Here is a 13,421-nt window from a genome sequence, read left to right as displayed (position 1 = left end):
CTGACAAACACAGAGCCTAGTCATGACTCATGAGAAAAGCAATGATACGAGCATGTGTTGAATAAAACTCTCAGCAACTTGATTGTGACTTTGTGAGCATAGTAACTTTTGCATGACAACGCCCACGTGACACCTTAATAACAATGGAAGACCTATAATTTCATCACTATGATTCCATCTCACCAATACCTTCTTCGTTTTTTTTTTCTCGCGAAAACCATCCCTGCGATGAATAATTGATATATTTCACGCTCATAATAATTTCTCTCTACTTCGCTAAGCAATACATAATCCTGATTTCTTTGCTGTGCTGGGTCGCTTACTGTGAGAGCAATTAAGAAGCCATCTATACACGTGGCAGATTTAGAAACGCTAGAGTAAAAAAACAGCTACCTTGAACCCCGGATCAGCTGAAACAAAACTCATAATAAGTTGGGCCATGTTTAACTTAAAAGCAGGGAGAAGTTTTAGACAAAAAGCTTAAGCCAAGCTTCGTAGTAAACTGGTTAAGTAGAACAAGCAACGGCAAATCTAACGTCGTTTTGCTTTCGTCAAGAAAACGACGTGCCGTTCTCCTTCACCGCAACATTATTTCCAGAGTTCCCTTGACAGTTTAAAACTCAAAGAGCCTTCTCGCATTGGATGTGGGATCACACAGGAAAACAACCTGGTCACCGGCGCTCCGGCGATGTCGCCGGAAATTTCAGCAGCTCTTTCATACTTCTCCTAACCGTGACTCCAGCACTATCCTCATCATCAAAATGAAAATGCCTCCCTCTACAGCTCCAACGCAAAACATAAAGCACAAGGTACTCACGTGCCTCACCAAGCTCTCCGACAGGGACACGCACTCGCTAGGTGCGACGGAGCTGGAGTCCATTGCTCGAAACCTGGACCCAAACTCGGTGCCGGTGTTCCTCTCGTGCATACACTCCACCGATGCTTCGGACAAATCGCCGGTTCGCAAGCAATGCGTGCACCTCTTGGCGATTCTCTCTGAGGCGCATGGCAACGTTCTCTCTCCCTTTCTCTCCAAAATCCTCGCGAACATAGTTCGCCGGCTCCGCGACCCGGACTCGTCGGTTCGAACCGCATGTGCCAATTCGGTTTCGGCATTGTCGGCGCACGTGACGAAGCAACCGTTTTCGTCCTTCTTGAAGCCGTTGGGGGAGGCGCTATTTACGGAGCAGGACCCGAACTCGCAGGCTGGCGCGGCGCTCTGCTTGGCTTCCGCGATTGACGGAGCTCCGGATCCGGACCCGGCTAGGCTGGCGAAGCTCCTGCCGAGGTTGGAGAAGCTGCTGAAGTGCGAGGGGTTTAAGGCCAAGGCGGCGCTGCTGGCGCTGTTCGGAAGCGTCGTGGAGGCCGGCGGCGCGTCGAGTCACGGTGTCTTGAGGAAATTGGTTCCTTGCTTGGTGGAATCCTTGAGCAGCGACGACTGGGCGGCAAGGAAGGGTGCGGCGGAGGCGTTGGTGAAGCTGGCGATCGTGGAGAGGGACTTCTTGTCGGAATTCAAGGCTGGTTGTTTGAAAGTTTTCGAGAATCGACGATTTGATAAGGTCCTTAATTTTTATTTTTTTTTAAGCTTGGCTGCAGAGTTTTCAATTTTTTTTCTTACTTTCGTTGTTTATATTGATGGTAATTTGGAAGTGAGTTGAGTTTGTAGGTAAAGTTGGTTCGGGAAGTTATGAATCAGATGTTGGAGGCATGGAAGCAGATTCCTGATGTTTCAGATGAATTCTCTCCACCTCCTCAGTCGCATTCTTCTTCAAAAGGTATTTGATTTATCTATATCTAGTGTTTGATTGGTTTTTGTCACTGAGATGAACAAGTGTCAGATCACTTTATGTGGATTGAATTATAGAAACTCAGATTGTGTGAATTATAGAAACTCAGATTGAATTATAGAAACATTGGTTGTGTGGGCAACTAAAGTGGCCTTTATAAGGCCTTGGGCACTCTCATCCTTTGAGCTAGCTTTTGGGGTGGTGTATCCCAAGGTTCTTTACATGGTATCAGAGCCTCACCGTCTCCCGCTTTAAAGTGGAATTAAAAAAAAAAAAAAGCACAGAAGGTAAACCAAAAATGGGCCTGTGCAATTTCCACGCTTCTAGCCTAAAGGGCTCTTGCGTGAGGGGGCGTGTTGAGATATATAGTCCCATATTGATTGGATGGGCAACTAATATGGCCTTTATAAGGCCTTGGACACTCCCACCCTTTGAGCTAACTTTTGGAGTGGTGTATTCCAAAGTTCTTAACACTTTCGAAAGGAAATCATGGTTCGAAAATGCGGGGAAAAGGAGTTGGAGATTATGGTCAATCTAGGGTTATTTGATCTTTACATTAATTCTAAAAGTTTTATCATCTAGAATTTTTTTGTGGTCATAAATAAGTATATCATTGGTTGTTTTTCTTATGTCTTTCTGGTTTTGAGCTGGTTCAGAGAATGCAAGTGATGGGCGCTATCAACCAGTCTCTCAAAATTCTTGTAGTCCTGGTTCTGTAATGACTAGATTGAGGAAGAAATCCAGCCCAGTTAACAGATCAACTCCACCAGATAGATCTGCTGCTAACACTGCTAAAAAGATGAGTGCTTTAAGTGGCAATCAGAGAATGAGTTCAGGTGTTTTGCCTTTGCCTAAACTAAACCATAAGAATTGGGATGTTAGAATTCCTGTGTCAAATTCTCCCTTCAAGGAACTTCAGCAGAGGGATGAAACTGTTGTGGAAAGAAGCAAAAAGGATAAAAGCAGATTTTTGAAGTCGGAAATAAAACGGGCTTTATTTGATAAAAATCCTGATGACAAGATGCATAAATTTGGTGGGTCCAAAGCTGGATCTCGTGTGGCACCTTGTTCTGAGGAGAGTCAAGACTCAGTTCCTGTTTGTAATGTCACTAAAGATGTCCATAGGAATGAGAAAGAGAGTGAGGATTTATCTTTGATTCGCAACCAGTTACTTCAAATTGAGAAGCAGCAGTCAAGTCTGCTTGATCTTCTACAGGTTTGTTCCCAATGCTTGATAACACTTTCCCTCAAGCAATTTTTCTTTTTCTTTTTTTATTTATGTTTTGCTTAACTTATCTCTGCAAATTTTTCGAAACAATGTTTGCTGGTCAATACTGATGTATGTTCAAAACTTCTTCTTTATTGTATATGTATGTACATGTAGCATGTGTGCCAACCCTTGAATGAGAACATGACAGTATCCACAATACTCTTTCAGGAATTCATTGGGAGCTCTGAAAATGGAATGCGTTGTTTAGAGACTCGTGTGCATGGCCTCGAGTTGGCATTGGATGAGATATCTTATGGTTTGGCTGTATCAAGCGGAAGGATGACTAAATCTGATGCTCCAAGGAATGCATGTTGCCTGTTACCTGGCACTGAATTTTTAAGCTCCAAATTCTGGAGAAAAACACAGGGTCGGTGTTCGTCCTCCAGATTCTCTCGATCTGGTGGCACCCCATCGCTTGCTGCCATTCACTGCCGACCTGATAGGAATGCTGAAACTGAGTTGACAAGCCACAGATTTAGGGTCCATGGTGGTGGAGGCTTCATCACTAATCCTCTGGCAGTGATTAATACTAATTCAAGGGAGATTTCAGGTTTGGCAAGAGCAGAGCCAGTTTAAAAAGCAGGTTTGCTTTCCAAGTATAGCATTCTATACCCCGTTTAGTAGGCAATATGGCCTTAATGGGGTGTTGGAGAATGCCACATCCCTTCTCATGCTTGCATGTATATATATATATATATATATATATGTAATTATACAAAAGCATCACATATCTACGAATGGGAAGAGTCAAATTTACTATCAAAATATGATTACTTGATAATGTATGTGAGCAGATACATTGCAATGTAGACTGTAAGTTTGATTTTCTTTTCATTCTCAACCAGCTTGGTGGAAAAATCCCTTCACCAGGGAAGTGTGACAATGATATTTGTTATGCCGATATGTATCGTCTACTTGGAAAAAAATACTCAATGGTAGTAGTCTAGTCACTATTGAAGGCGGAGAAACTGGCTATCATACATTCTTCGTATTAGTTCATAATTTCATTTGTTATGCCACGAGAATTGTTGGACAAGAACAGCATATTGGAGTGCGTTCAGGGCTAAGTATTACTATATCAGTAGAGGGTGAATCTGTACATATGAGTGACAACGTAAAAGATTGCTTACTTTTTTGTACGAGTGAGGTGTAAGTACTATGTATTCAATTTAAGTTACCCTAAAGCTTTAAAGGGTAACTAGGATTATAATTACAGAAATGATACTTTATTTTTATTTTGTTTTTTGTTCTTAAAGTTTTGTGAAAGAAATTATGAAAATCAAATAAAATGATATTTTTGTAATTATTGATGAAATTTTATCACTGAAAATGAGGACAAAAAAACAAATCAAATATCTCTAACCTTGCCGTTTTAAAATAGTTGAGGGGGTTAGATGACATTTTTATATACAAATACTTCTCCAATACTTCATAGGTTATCTGCTGGACTTGATATGAAAAACACTTTGGACCTTACCTTGTAACTCAAGGAATGGAAGGATTTGGCGTTTTATATAGGAAAAAATTTGTCCCCGGTGACCGGCAGCCGTAACTATAACGGTCCTAAGGTAGCGAAATTTCTTGTCGGGTAAGTTTCGACCCGCGCGAAAGGCGTAACGACCTGGGCACTGTCTTGGAAAGAGATGTTGCATGAGAAGTGATTTTTCATGTTGTGATCTTTTGATTTGCATGTAAAGTTTTTTTTTTTTAATAAGTGTGAGACCCGTCACTAATTGAGTCACAATATAAGAATTAAATTTTAATGCAACATGAGAAAATCAAAACCCTTTATATAAAGGTTTAATGTTTTTCATATGGTAGAAAATAAACTTATTTTTAACACACATAAAAGTGTGTGAGATCTATGTGAGAAAAAGAGATAAAAAAAATATAAGTCTCACAAACTATTAATATATTTTTTAATTTTGTTTCCACTTTCACTATTTTGATCAATGAAATTGTTCTGTCTTGTACCAAGTGAGTGGTTTTTCCACCGGTTTGAGGCTATCTGAATGTCAAAGGCCTATGGTGGAGAAGAACTTTTAAAATTGAGTTTAAGAAAAAAATCCTTCAACGCTTTGCATCAACAACATAGTTTGTTGGCCTATGTATAGTGAATAAAGGCTTACCTTATGTAATTGATATGATAGACAGTTATAGGAGTAAGTGGTCCCTTCCCTTGGGCTGGCTAACTCATTGTCATTAGCTATTTCAGCTTTGCAGGTTATCCTTATATCCTTAGAGTCAGATTTTTATTATGTCTACTCGAGTGTTTTTTTTTTTTTTTTTTGGGAAAACTTACTCGAATGTTTCATATTGTGTTAAAGCTTTACTCAATTTGTTCAGGTTGGTATATAGGCTTGGCATCTGGTCTCTAGGTCGGCAAGATGAAGCTTAGACCTTTGGTGGTCTTTACCAATGAGGGAGTTGGTTTTGGTGGTGGTCATTTCTAGATGTAATATTAATAAGTTCCCCTAGCTCCAAACTCAATCGTGTGCTAGAGTTTACAAGATCTTCTAATAGTTTGTTTTTTGTCATAGTCCTCTGACTCCCATCTGGCACAGTTCATAACCCCCAAGCTTGGAGCTAGAATAAGCAAGCGAGCTTAAAGTAAATTAACATTCTACAAACTAAAAACTTCATGCAATAAAATCAAGTAATACAAGTGTACACTCGGTTAGAAAAACCAATCAAAATCAAGCAGCAAATAAACTCTCGGGGTGATATAATCAAAACTTCAGTAAGATGTAGGCTTATAATTGAAAATTTTAATCTTAAGCTAGGATTTACATTGGCAAGCCAAAAGATTCAAGTTGCACATTGTAAACAATTAAAGTTACCCAAAAATAGAGCAATCTAGTTATAATTCTCGTCACCCATGCGGGGTATATAATCAGCAAAATTTGAATTGCAAAATTAAACTAAAACTGGCCCCAAAGAAAAGGGCAGCAACAGTATATAATTTATGTTTTGTAGAATATAATGCTAAAGAAATGCTAAGGATGATAGAAAAGCTAATATTAAGTAATATTTATGACATCCCAGGGCTCTACCAAAGTTAAGCAACCTTAAAACACCGCCGCCAGAAACAATAGTGCATTGGATTGTGACATAAATAATCTCCAGCCCAATATAATAATCACAGCAATAGATCCATCTACCATTTCTTCTCAGACAAAGATATTAGCTGCCAAAAAAATTGAAGAAATACGTTAGGTTCTTCTCTCTAGTTTTGGATAACTGCAAGCATATTTCTAAGACTACCAGGCAAACTGTGTGATGCCAATCATGATCGGAAAGCTCAAACAAGAGCATTTTCCAATTAACAATTTTGCTCATTTGAGATAAATTCAATTTTCTAGTTGTATTTATTTCCCAATTTTTCCTTTAAGATTTAGATAAACTATTTCAAAGTCAAAGAGATTTGGCTTCCACAAAATATGGAGCCATCATAAAAATTCCTGCAATGAGATAAGTTAGAAGCAGAAGCAAACAAATTAATTTGATTCAACATCTACAGATTGGACTCTCTCTTTTTTCCCAATTAAAACTGAGCTCTAAGACCTGGTTTGAGAAAGGGCAGTTAAAAACATTTTCTGTTAAAGCATAAACTGCTGAACTTTACACGAGTACAGATAGCTAAGCTTTTCAATATAAGATAGGTGAAAAAACAATGAAGAGAAAGGTGTCAAGGTTATGGGAAGTGAAAATTTCAAGTCAGTACATTCATTATTCTAGAATATGTATGACCACTCTTTTCATGATAAAGGTCAGTATATCTGGAGCTCCATCAAAATTAATATTGAAAATAATTAAGGAATTGCCAATATCATACAATCAAGCCAAACCATTGCTATGATTCAATCAATGTTTACAATTTAAAGCAAAAATGAGGAAAGAGGAGATTTAAGATGCACAGGAAAAATAATGAAGAGAAAGGTGCCAAGGAAAATTAGGGAAGATAATGCATTATTATTCTAAGTGAAAAATTCTTGTCAGAATATTCATGATTCTAGAGGATGTCTGACTACTATTTTTTTTTTAAATAAATGTCAGCATCTCTGGAGTTCCATTCTCCACTTTTGTTCACAAAATTAGTGTTTAAAATAAAGGGAATGCCAAAATCACATATTCAAGCCAAAGGAATGCTAGCAGTTAATCAATCCTCAAAATTTTTAAAGAAAAATTCAGGAAAGCGGAGATTCAAGATGCACAAGAACCAATCAGTAAAACTCAGCTTGCATTTGTCAAAGTATAACTTTGTGCCCAAAGAAACACATAATTACACAAAATTAGGAGAGATTGAGGTCTGCAGAAAAGTGTAATTTGGCATAGGACAATTTTCAAGTGAAAATCTGTTACAGGTACAGTATGAAAACTGGTGTTTTCAACTGTCCGGTAATCAATAGGGAAGATGAGTTAAGTCAGAATGTCAGATATTTTCTTCATCCTAGATAATGCAAAAAGAACCAAATTTGGAGATGTTTTATGTTTGGTGTAGCTCAAAAACAGGAGTTACATCTAAAATTGACCTTTTTCCTTATCTTGCAATGGTAAAACAGAAATAGGAATTATTACAATGGCCAATTTTTCTTTAAATGTCACTTGATATCGACGAACTTTAAAAAAACTGATGTTCATCCTCCCAGAAGATCCAGTAGCTTATACAGTAATAATGTGTATAAAAATGTTCCAATGTAGCTAATGTGGGAGGAAACTTATAATCACAAATCTATATAATTCAGTGTTAACAATACATCACTGTACTGTGTATAATAGTAAAAACACTAACTCCTCTATGATAGTGATTATTGAATTCATTGTGATGGAATTTAATATTTGTCATCTTCAAGTGTAAAATCATCAGTAAGAAAGTCATTAAATACTCTCAATTTCAGAGAAATATATGTTCATTTGACTATATTACCCTGTTACTCCATTAATGCTCTCTCATTCCATTTAATGGAGATACCAAAAGACAAGGATAAAGTTAGAAAAAAAACAAGTAATCAAAGCCCTCTTGGTTTTCTGAAGTGACAAACAATTCGAAACAAGCAAAAACTTCTAAAGTGACAATTATTTTGAAATGTAGTATTCAATTAAACAGTTAAAGCAAGCAGAACAAGAAAAGAACCAAATTCATTACAAGACAACTATACCCCCTTTCAGCCTTCGCATCCAGCTTAAAGGGATGTAGGATTTCAACTTTAAAAATGTGCCAAATAACATTTATCGATTTTTGATCAGAAACGGGAGAAGGCCCAAAGTGCTCAAGTCTTGTATAAGATAATATTTGCACACAGAATTTTTCTTCAATCTTCTACTTTGAAAGCTGCAATGAATTATCCTTCACACTTTTTTTATTTCTGAATTCAAAATATAAAAACTAAGTACAAGCTTGTAAAGTGAATTACACTGACTCCTAAAATGTTTCTCTAGTACTTTTGACAGTTAGTAAATACAAGATATTTAAATAAATGGTAGCTTTACTGACACATACAGCATGCATCATCTACATTATAAAGCCTTGCTACTGAAACAACTTTCTACCGAAACAACTTTCTAAATTTAAAAGAAAAGTTTCTTTCTCCATAAGCCAACCAACTAGAAGTACACAAAATAGCATACATGGGAAATGAGCAGGCAAAGTCCTTTCTCTTGGTTTTTATGTAAAAATTAATTCTTTTTGTCACTCATAAATTTTTAAGGCTCATAAAATTACCATTTATAGCAATTATTTGTTTTCCAACCAGCCATGCCAAATCTTAGCAAAAGATTAGTCAATGTAATCAATTATCCGTGTCACCAATTGACCTCACATAACTTCTTTGCTGAGATACAACCGTCTTTCAAATAGAATACTAGCGTAGTACTGATACAAAACCACATACTTCAGACAGGTATGGATAGGCAAACAGAAACATGCTTACCCAAATAAGTGAAAGGGGAAAACAAATATTCACATATATATCACTAACCTGGCGAGCGACCTGTGCTAGTCGTCGGCTGTCACGAGTTGATTCAGCCATTGTGCAAGACTTCTGAGGCTCAACATAACCATTTTGCTTCTCTCCACAGTTTTTCTTCGAACTTCTTGTTTCCAAAGAGCAATTTGTATCAGGAACGCTTATAGCCTCCTTCTTACGCTTTCTATAGAATGTGTACTTGAGAAACTTATCATTTGCAGATCGGCTAGAAACCTTCTCATCTAAATAAGATACTTTCTTTGGATCCAGTTTATCTGATGACTCATTAGCTGCCTCAACATCTGCTCTGCAAGCTGGAACATCCAGATTTTCAGTGGACAAACTCCTTTGTCTTGTTAAATCTGATTTATCCAACAGTTTCTCTGGTTTATCCGTTTCACAAATAATATCAGCCTTGGGATTAGTTGTTACAAGCACTGCTTTACCTTCCTCTCTTCTTACTAAAGTTTCATTCTGTACATTATGAGATCCTGATTGCTCAACCATTGCAGTTGCATCTGTGGATACTTTAGAAAAAGGAGACACCGGATCCTTCTGGGCTTTGTTTGCACATACCATTATTGAAGAAATCTTCCTCTTCTTCCTTGAGGGAGCATTGGTATCCAACACAAGTGAAGAACCTTTTCTGCAGGAAAACACTGATGCTTTCTTAGATTCCTTGACCTGATCAGAATGTAATCTAGGATGAAGCCTTAGCCCAAATCTCGTCCTTTTTCTGCGAAGTGATGCTTTGACATTGTCACCAACTTCTCTTACCACTTTAACTTCATCTGGTTTATCCATTTCACAAACAATATCAGCCTTGGGATTAGTTGTTACTGGCACTGCTTTAACTTCATCTACTCTCACTGAAGTTTCGTTCTGTACATCATGAGATCCTGACTGCTCAACTATTGTAGTTGCATCTGTGGATACTTTAGGAAAAGAAGGAGACACAGGATCCTTCTGGACTTCATTAGTTGTTACTGGCACTGCTTTAACTTCATCTACTCTCACTGAAGTTTCGTTCTGTACATCATGAGATCCTGACTGCTCAACTATTGTAGTTGCATCTGTGGATACTTTAGGAAAAGAAGGAGACACAGGATCCTTCTGGACTTCATTTGTACATACCCTTGAAGAATTCTTCCCCTTCTTCCTTGAGGGAGCATTAGTATCCAATACACATGGAGAACCTTTTGTGCAAGAAAATTGTGATGCTTTATTAGTTTCCTTGACATGGTCAGAATGTAATCTAGGTCGAAGCCCTAGCCTAAATCTTGCATCTGTGGATACTTTAGGAAAAGAAGGAGACACAGGATCCTTCTGGACTTCATTAGTTGTTACTGGCACTGCTTTAACTTCATCTACTCTCACTGAAGTTTCGTTCTGTACATCATGAGATCCTGACTGCTCAACTATTGTAGTTGCATCTGTGGATACTTTAGGAAAAGAAGGAGACACAGGATCCTTCTGGACTTCATTTGTACATACCCTTGAAGAATTCTTCCCCTTCTTCCTTGAGGGAGCATTAGTATCCAATACACATGGAGAACCTTTTGTGCAAGAAAATTGTGATGCTTTATTAGTTTCCTTGACATGGTCAGAATGTAATCTAGGTCGAAGCCCTAGCCTAAATCTTGCATCTGTGGATACTTTAGGAAAAGAAGGAGACACAGGATCCTTCTGGACTTCATTAGTTGTTACTGGCACTGCTTTAACTTCATCTACTCTCACTGAAGTTTCGTTCTGTACATCATGAGATCCTGACTGCTCAACTATTGTAGTTGCATCTGTGGATACTTTAGGAAAAGAAGGAGACACAGGATCCTTCTGGACTTCATTTGTACATACCCTTGAAGAATTCTTCCCCTTCTTCCTTGAGGGAGCATTAGTATCCAATACACATGGAGAACCTTTTGTGCAAGAAAATTGTGATGCTTTATTAGTTTCCTTGACATGGTCAGAATGTAATCTAGGTCGAAGCCCTAGCCTAAATCTTGCCTTTTTTCTGTGAAGTGGCACTTTGACATGGTCAGCAACTTCGCTCACCACTTTAACTTCATCTGGTTTATCCGTTTCACAGATAATATCAGCCTTGGGATTAGCTGTAACAGGCACTGCTTTACCTTCATCTACTCTTACTAAATTTTCATTCTGTACATCTTCTACATTTCCTGAAAGAGACATATTTCCATCCAACAGGTTTCTTTCAAAAGCACGTATTCTCTGAGTGCACCCATTTCGGTAGAGCTCAGGTTCTTTCCTCCTAATGATTATGGAAGCAAAATCCGGGTTTTGAATGTAGCAGTTGTTTATATGATCATGTGGCACACCGAACTTCCTGCCATCATTTGTTTCATTTACAGTTGAATTCCTGTTGTCATAGACTGCAACTGAGTCAAAATGTAAATCAGATACAGAATATACAGATCCATCAGAAGGATCAAGTGTGTTTTCCTGTAAACAATTTTCCTGAGCTGCAATTCCACCCTTTTTGTTTTGTACATCTGGGGAATGCATCTTGTTGTTTGTCACCTTCTCCAGCATAGCCTGCATTCCACTCAACTCAGCCCTTAGGTCTCTAACTATTTCCTCAGCTTCTTGGAGCTGAGCTTCAAGTTCGTCAATCTTCTTCTGCTGACTCAATGACATCATCTCCGCTACATTAACCTGAAAAATGAGCTTAAATTAGACAAAAACTTATAAATGATTTAACCATGAGGAATCCCGCTCTACCCTACTCCACCCCCCACAAAAAAAAAAAAAAAAAAAATAGCTTGGATTCAGCTATAGAAATAGAACATATACAGATGTGGCCAGGATGTGCTATGCTATAAAGATAGTTGGCTATCAATGTTGAAACTTTATTGCAGTTGCCAAATACCCCCGTAGAGTTAGCTGAATTGGGGCCAAAAATTAAATCAATGGCACAATATATTTCTTTCGAAAGGATTTCTCCATAATGTCCGTGAACAGTTGCGCCTGGAATCGCCAATAGGGGTTTGCTGATCTTATTACTACAGAGTCAATGTGAACAGTTATAATTTGGCCGGGTTTTTGGTGTGGTCCATTTTTCACACACTCTCACACCGAGTCATAATTTCACATACATATATGCAGATTGCAATATGCATTCCTTTAATGACTGCTACGAATGTAATATGTGAATCAAGTCAGTGATTATTGTTATTATTATTATTAATTACAATTTCAGGTAGACATAAAACACAAGTAGGATGAAAATCCAACACAAAAACAAGTGAATGAGGGAGGAGCAATCCACAGCCATTGTACCTTAGAATCGAGCATTTGTTTGAGGCGGACAAGCATCCGTAGCGCCTCTTCCTTGGTGGAAACAAGCTCCTGCTGGAAGCGCGTGGCTTTTCTCTCAGACACCAAGACACGCGCCGCAGCCTCTTTTGATGTGTTAAGGATTATATCAGCGTAAGCCTTCTTCAATTCCCTCAATTTCTGTTTCAAACATTACCAGTCGGTAAACATAGTAAAAAGATTCAATTTTTCTTTTACTAAAGCAAACATAAAAGGACCAAAAGATTGAGAGAAAACACAATTGATACCTCGGAGTCCTCCATTTTAGTCTAATGCATCAAAGAGTAGTTGGTTGGTGCGGTTGGGAACAACACAACACAACACAACTAGCGTAACGAGGAAACGGAGTTTTTTTGTTTTCCCAGCAGCAGTAGCTGTCTGTTATATATAGGAACTGAACTGAAATTCCCACTCCTAATTACCAGATTGCCCTAATCGGCCACCGCGTAATTACTAGTTTACCACTATTAAAAACCGTAGGTGGGTTATGACGTGGATCATAGCAAGGGTGCTGAATCAAAGGAATTTAATAATTTCCTTTCATTTCCGTTTCGATAGAAATTTTCCTTTCCTTGTGTACGGGGAATTCAAATCAAAGGAATTTAATTTAATATCATGTTAGTGTAGAATTATTTGATATCTAGCGATAAAATTTTGTAAAGCCCAAGATATCAAAATCCCTTCCAAAAAGATAAATAATTTTCATATCTTCATTCGGCAAAAAAAATCAATTTAATCCTTTTTAATAAAATAATTACGCATTTATTACAATTTTGAAAATAATTACGGATCTATTGTACAATGGGGCGTCACTCATCAGGTATTGACACGTGTCATTTTTTTTTCCAAAAAAAAAATTAATTTAATCATAAAATTTTTTAAGGCCATAACTTTTGACTCGGGTATCCAAATCAGGTAATTCTTTTTTTGATTCCACATAACTTTACGAGATCTACGCAATGACATCTCATTTGATATATTTTATTTCTCACAAACATAATTTTAATTTGCAAGAATGATATTATAAGAGTGGTTAAATCTAGAAGCCTCTAAGTTCTGGGTTTG

At 37.7% G+C, this 13,421-nt stretch overlaps 2 protein-coding genes across 2 annotated transcripts; one reads left to right on the top strand and one right to left on the bottom strand.

Annotated features, from left to right (window-relative positions):
• The first annotated feature begins 745 nt into the window (after positions 1-745).
• Positions 746-3,946, top strand: LOC133315856 (TORTIFOLIA1-like protein 3). The gene is made up of 5 exons (XM_061517534.1): positions 746-1,559; positions 1,667-1,775; positions 2,444-3,003; positions 3,226-3,640; positions 3,903-3,946. Exons 1-4 carry the CDS (start codon positions 762-764, stop codon positions 3,631-3,633), a joined length of 1,875 nt encoding a protein of 624 aa, XP_061373518.1. The 5' UTR covers positions 746-761; the 3' UTR covers positions 3,634-3,640; positions 3,903-3,946.
• Positions 3,947-6,010: 2,064 nt separating this feature from the next.
• LOC133315859 (uncharacterized) lies at positions 6,011-11,551 on the bottom strand. The gene is made up of 2 exons (XM_061517538.1): positions 9,036-11,551; positions 6,011-6,244 (listed from the first exon to the last, which is right to left on the bottom strand). Exons 1-2 carry the CDS (start codon positions 11,544-11,546, stop codon positions 6,215-6,217), a joined length of 2,541 nt encoding a protein of 846 aa, XP_061373522.1. The 5' UTR covers positions 11,547-11,551; the 3' UTR covers positions 6,011-6,214.
• Positions 11,552-13,421: the final 1,870 nt, after the last annotated feature.

This window comes from Gastrolobium bilobum, unplaced genomic scaffold, assembly GCF_033153095.1.
Source record: "Gastrolobium bilobum isolate Gb01-03AN ecotype WA unplaced genomic scaffold, APGP_CSIRO_Gbil_v1 utg2673, whole genome shotgun sequence".
NCBI lineage: Eukaryota > Viridiplantae > Streptophyta > Magnoliopsida > Fabales > Fabaceae > Gastrolobium > Gastrolobium bilobum.
The sequence above is the reverse complement of the archived record's forward strand: the minus strand, read 5'-3'. Positions and strand labels throughout refer to the sequence as shown.

Excerpts from the sequence above, each read along its gene's own strand:
- LOC133315856 (XM_061517534.1), top strand. The coding sequence starts at position 762 with ATGAAAATGCCTCCCTCTACAGCTCCAACGCAAAACATAAAGCACAAG. Across the intron at positions 1,560-1,666 it reads AGAATCGACGATTTGATAAG|GTAAAGTTGGTTCGGGAAGT; the intron begins GTCCTTAATTTT and ends TTGAGTTTGTAG. Across the intron at positions 1,776-2,443 it reads GTCGCATTCTTCTTCAAAAG|AGAATGCAAGTGATGGGCGC; the intron begins GTATTTGATTTA and ends GAGCTGGTTCAG.
- LOC133315859 (XM_061517538.1), bottom strand. The coding sequence starts at position 11,546 with ATGCATTCCCCAGATGTACAAAACAAAAAGGGTGGAATTGCAGCTCAG. Across the intron at positions 6,245-9,035 it reads TAGCACAGGTCGCTCGCCAG|CTAATATCTTTGTCTGAGAA; the intron begins GTTAGTGATATA and ends TTTTTTTGGCAG.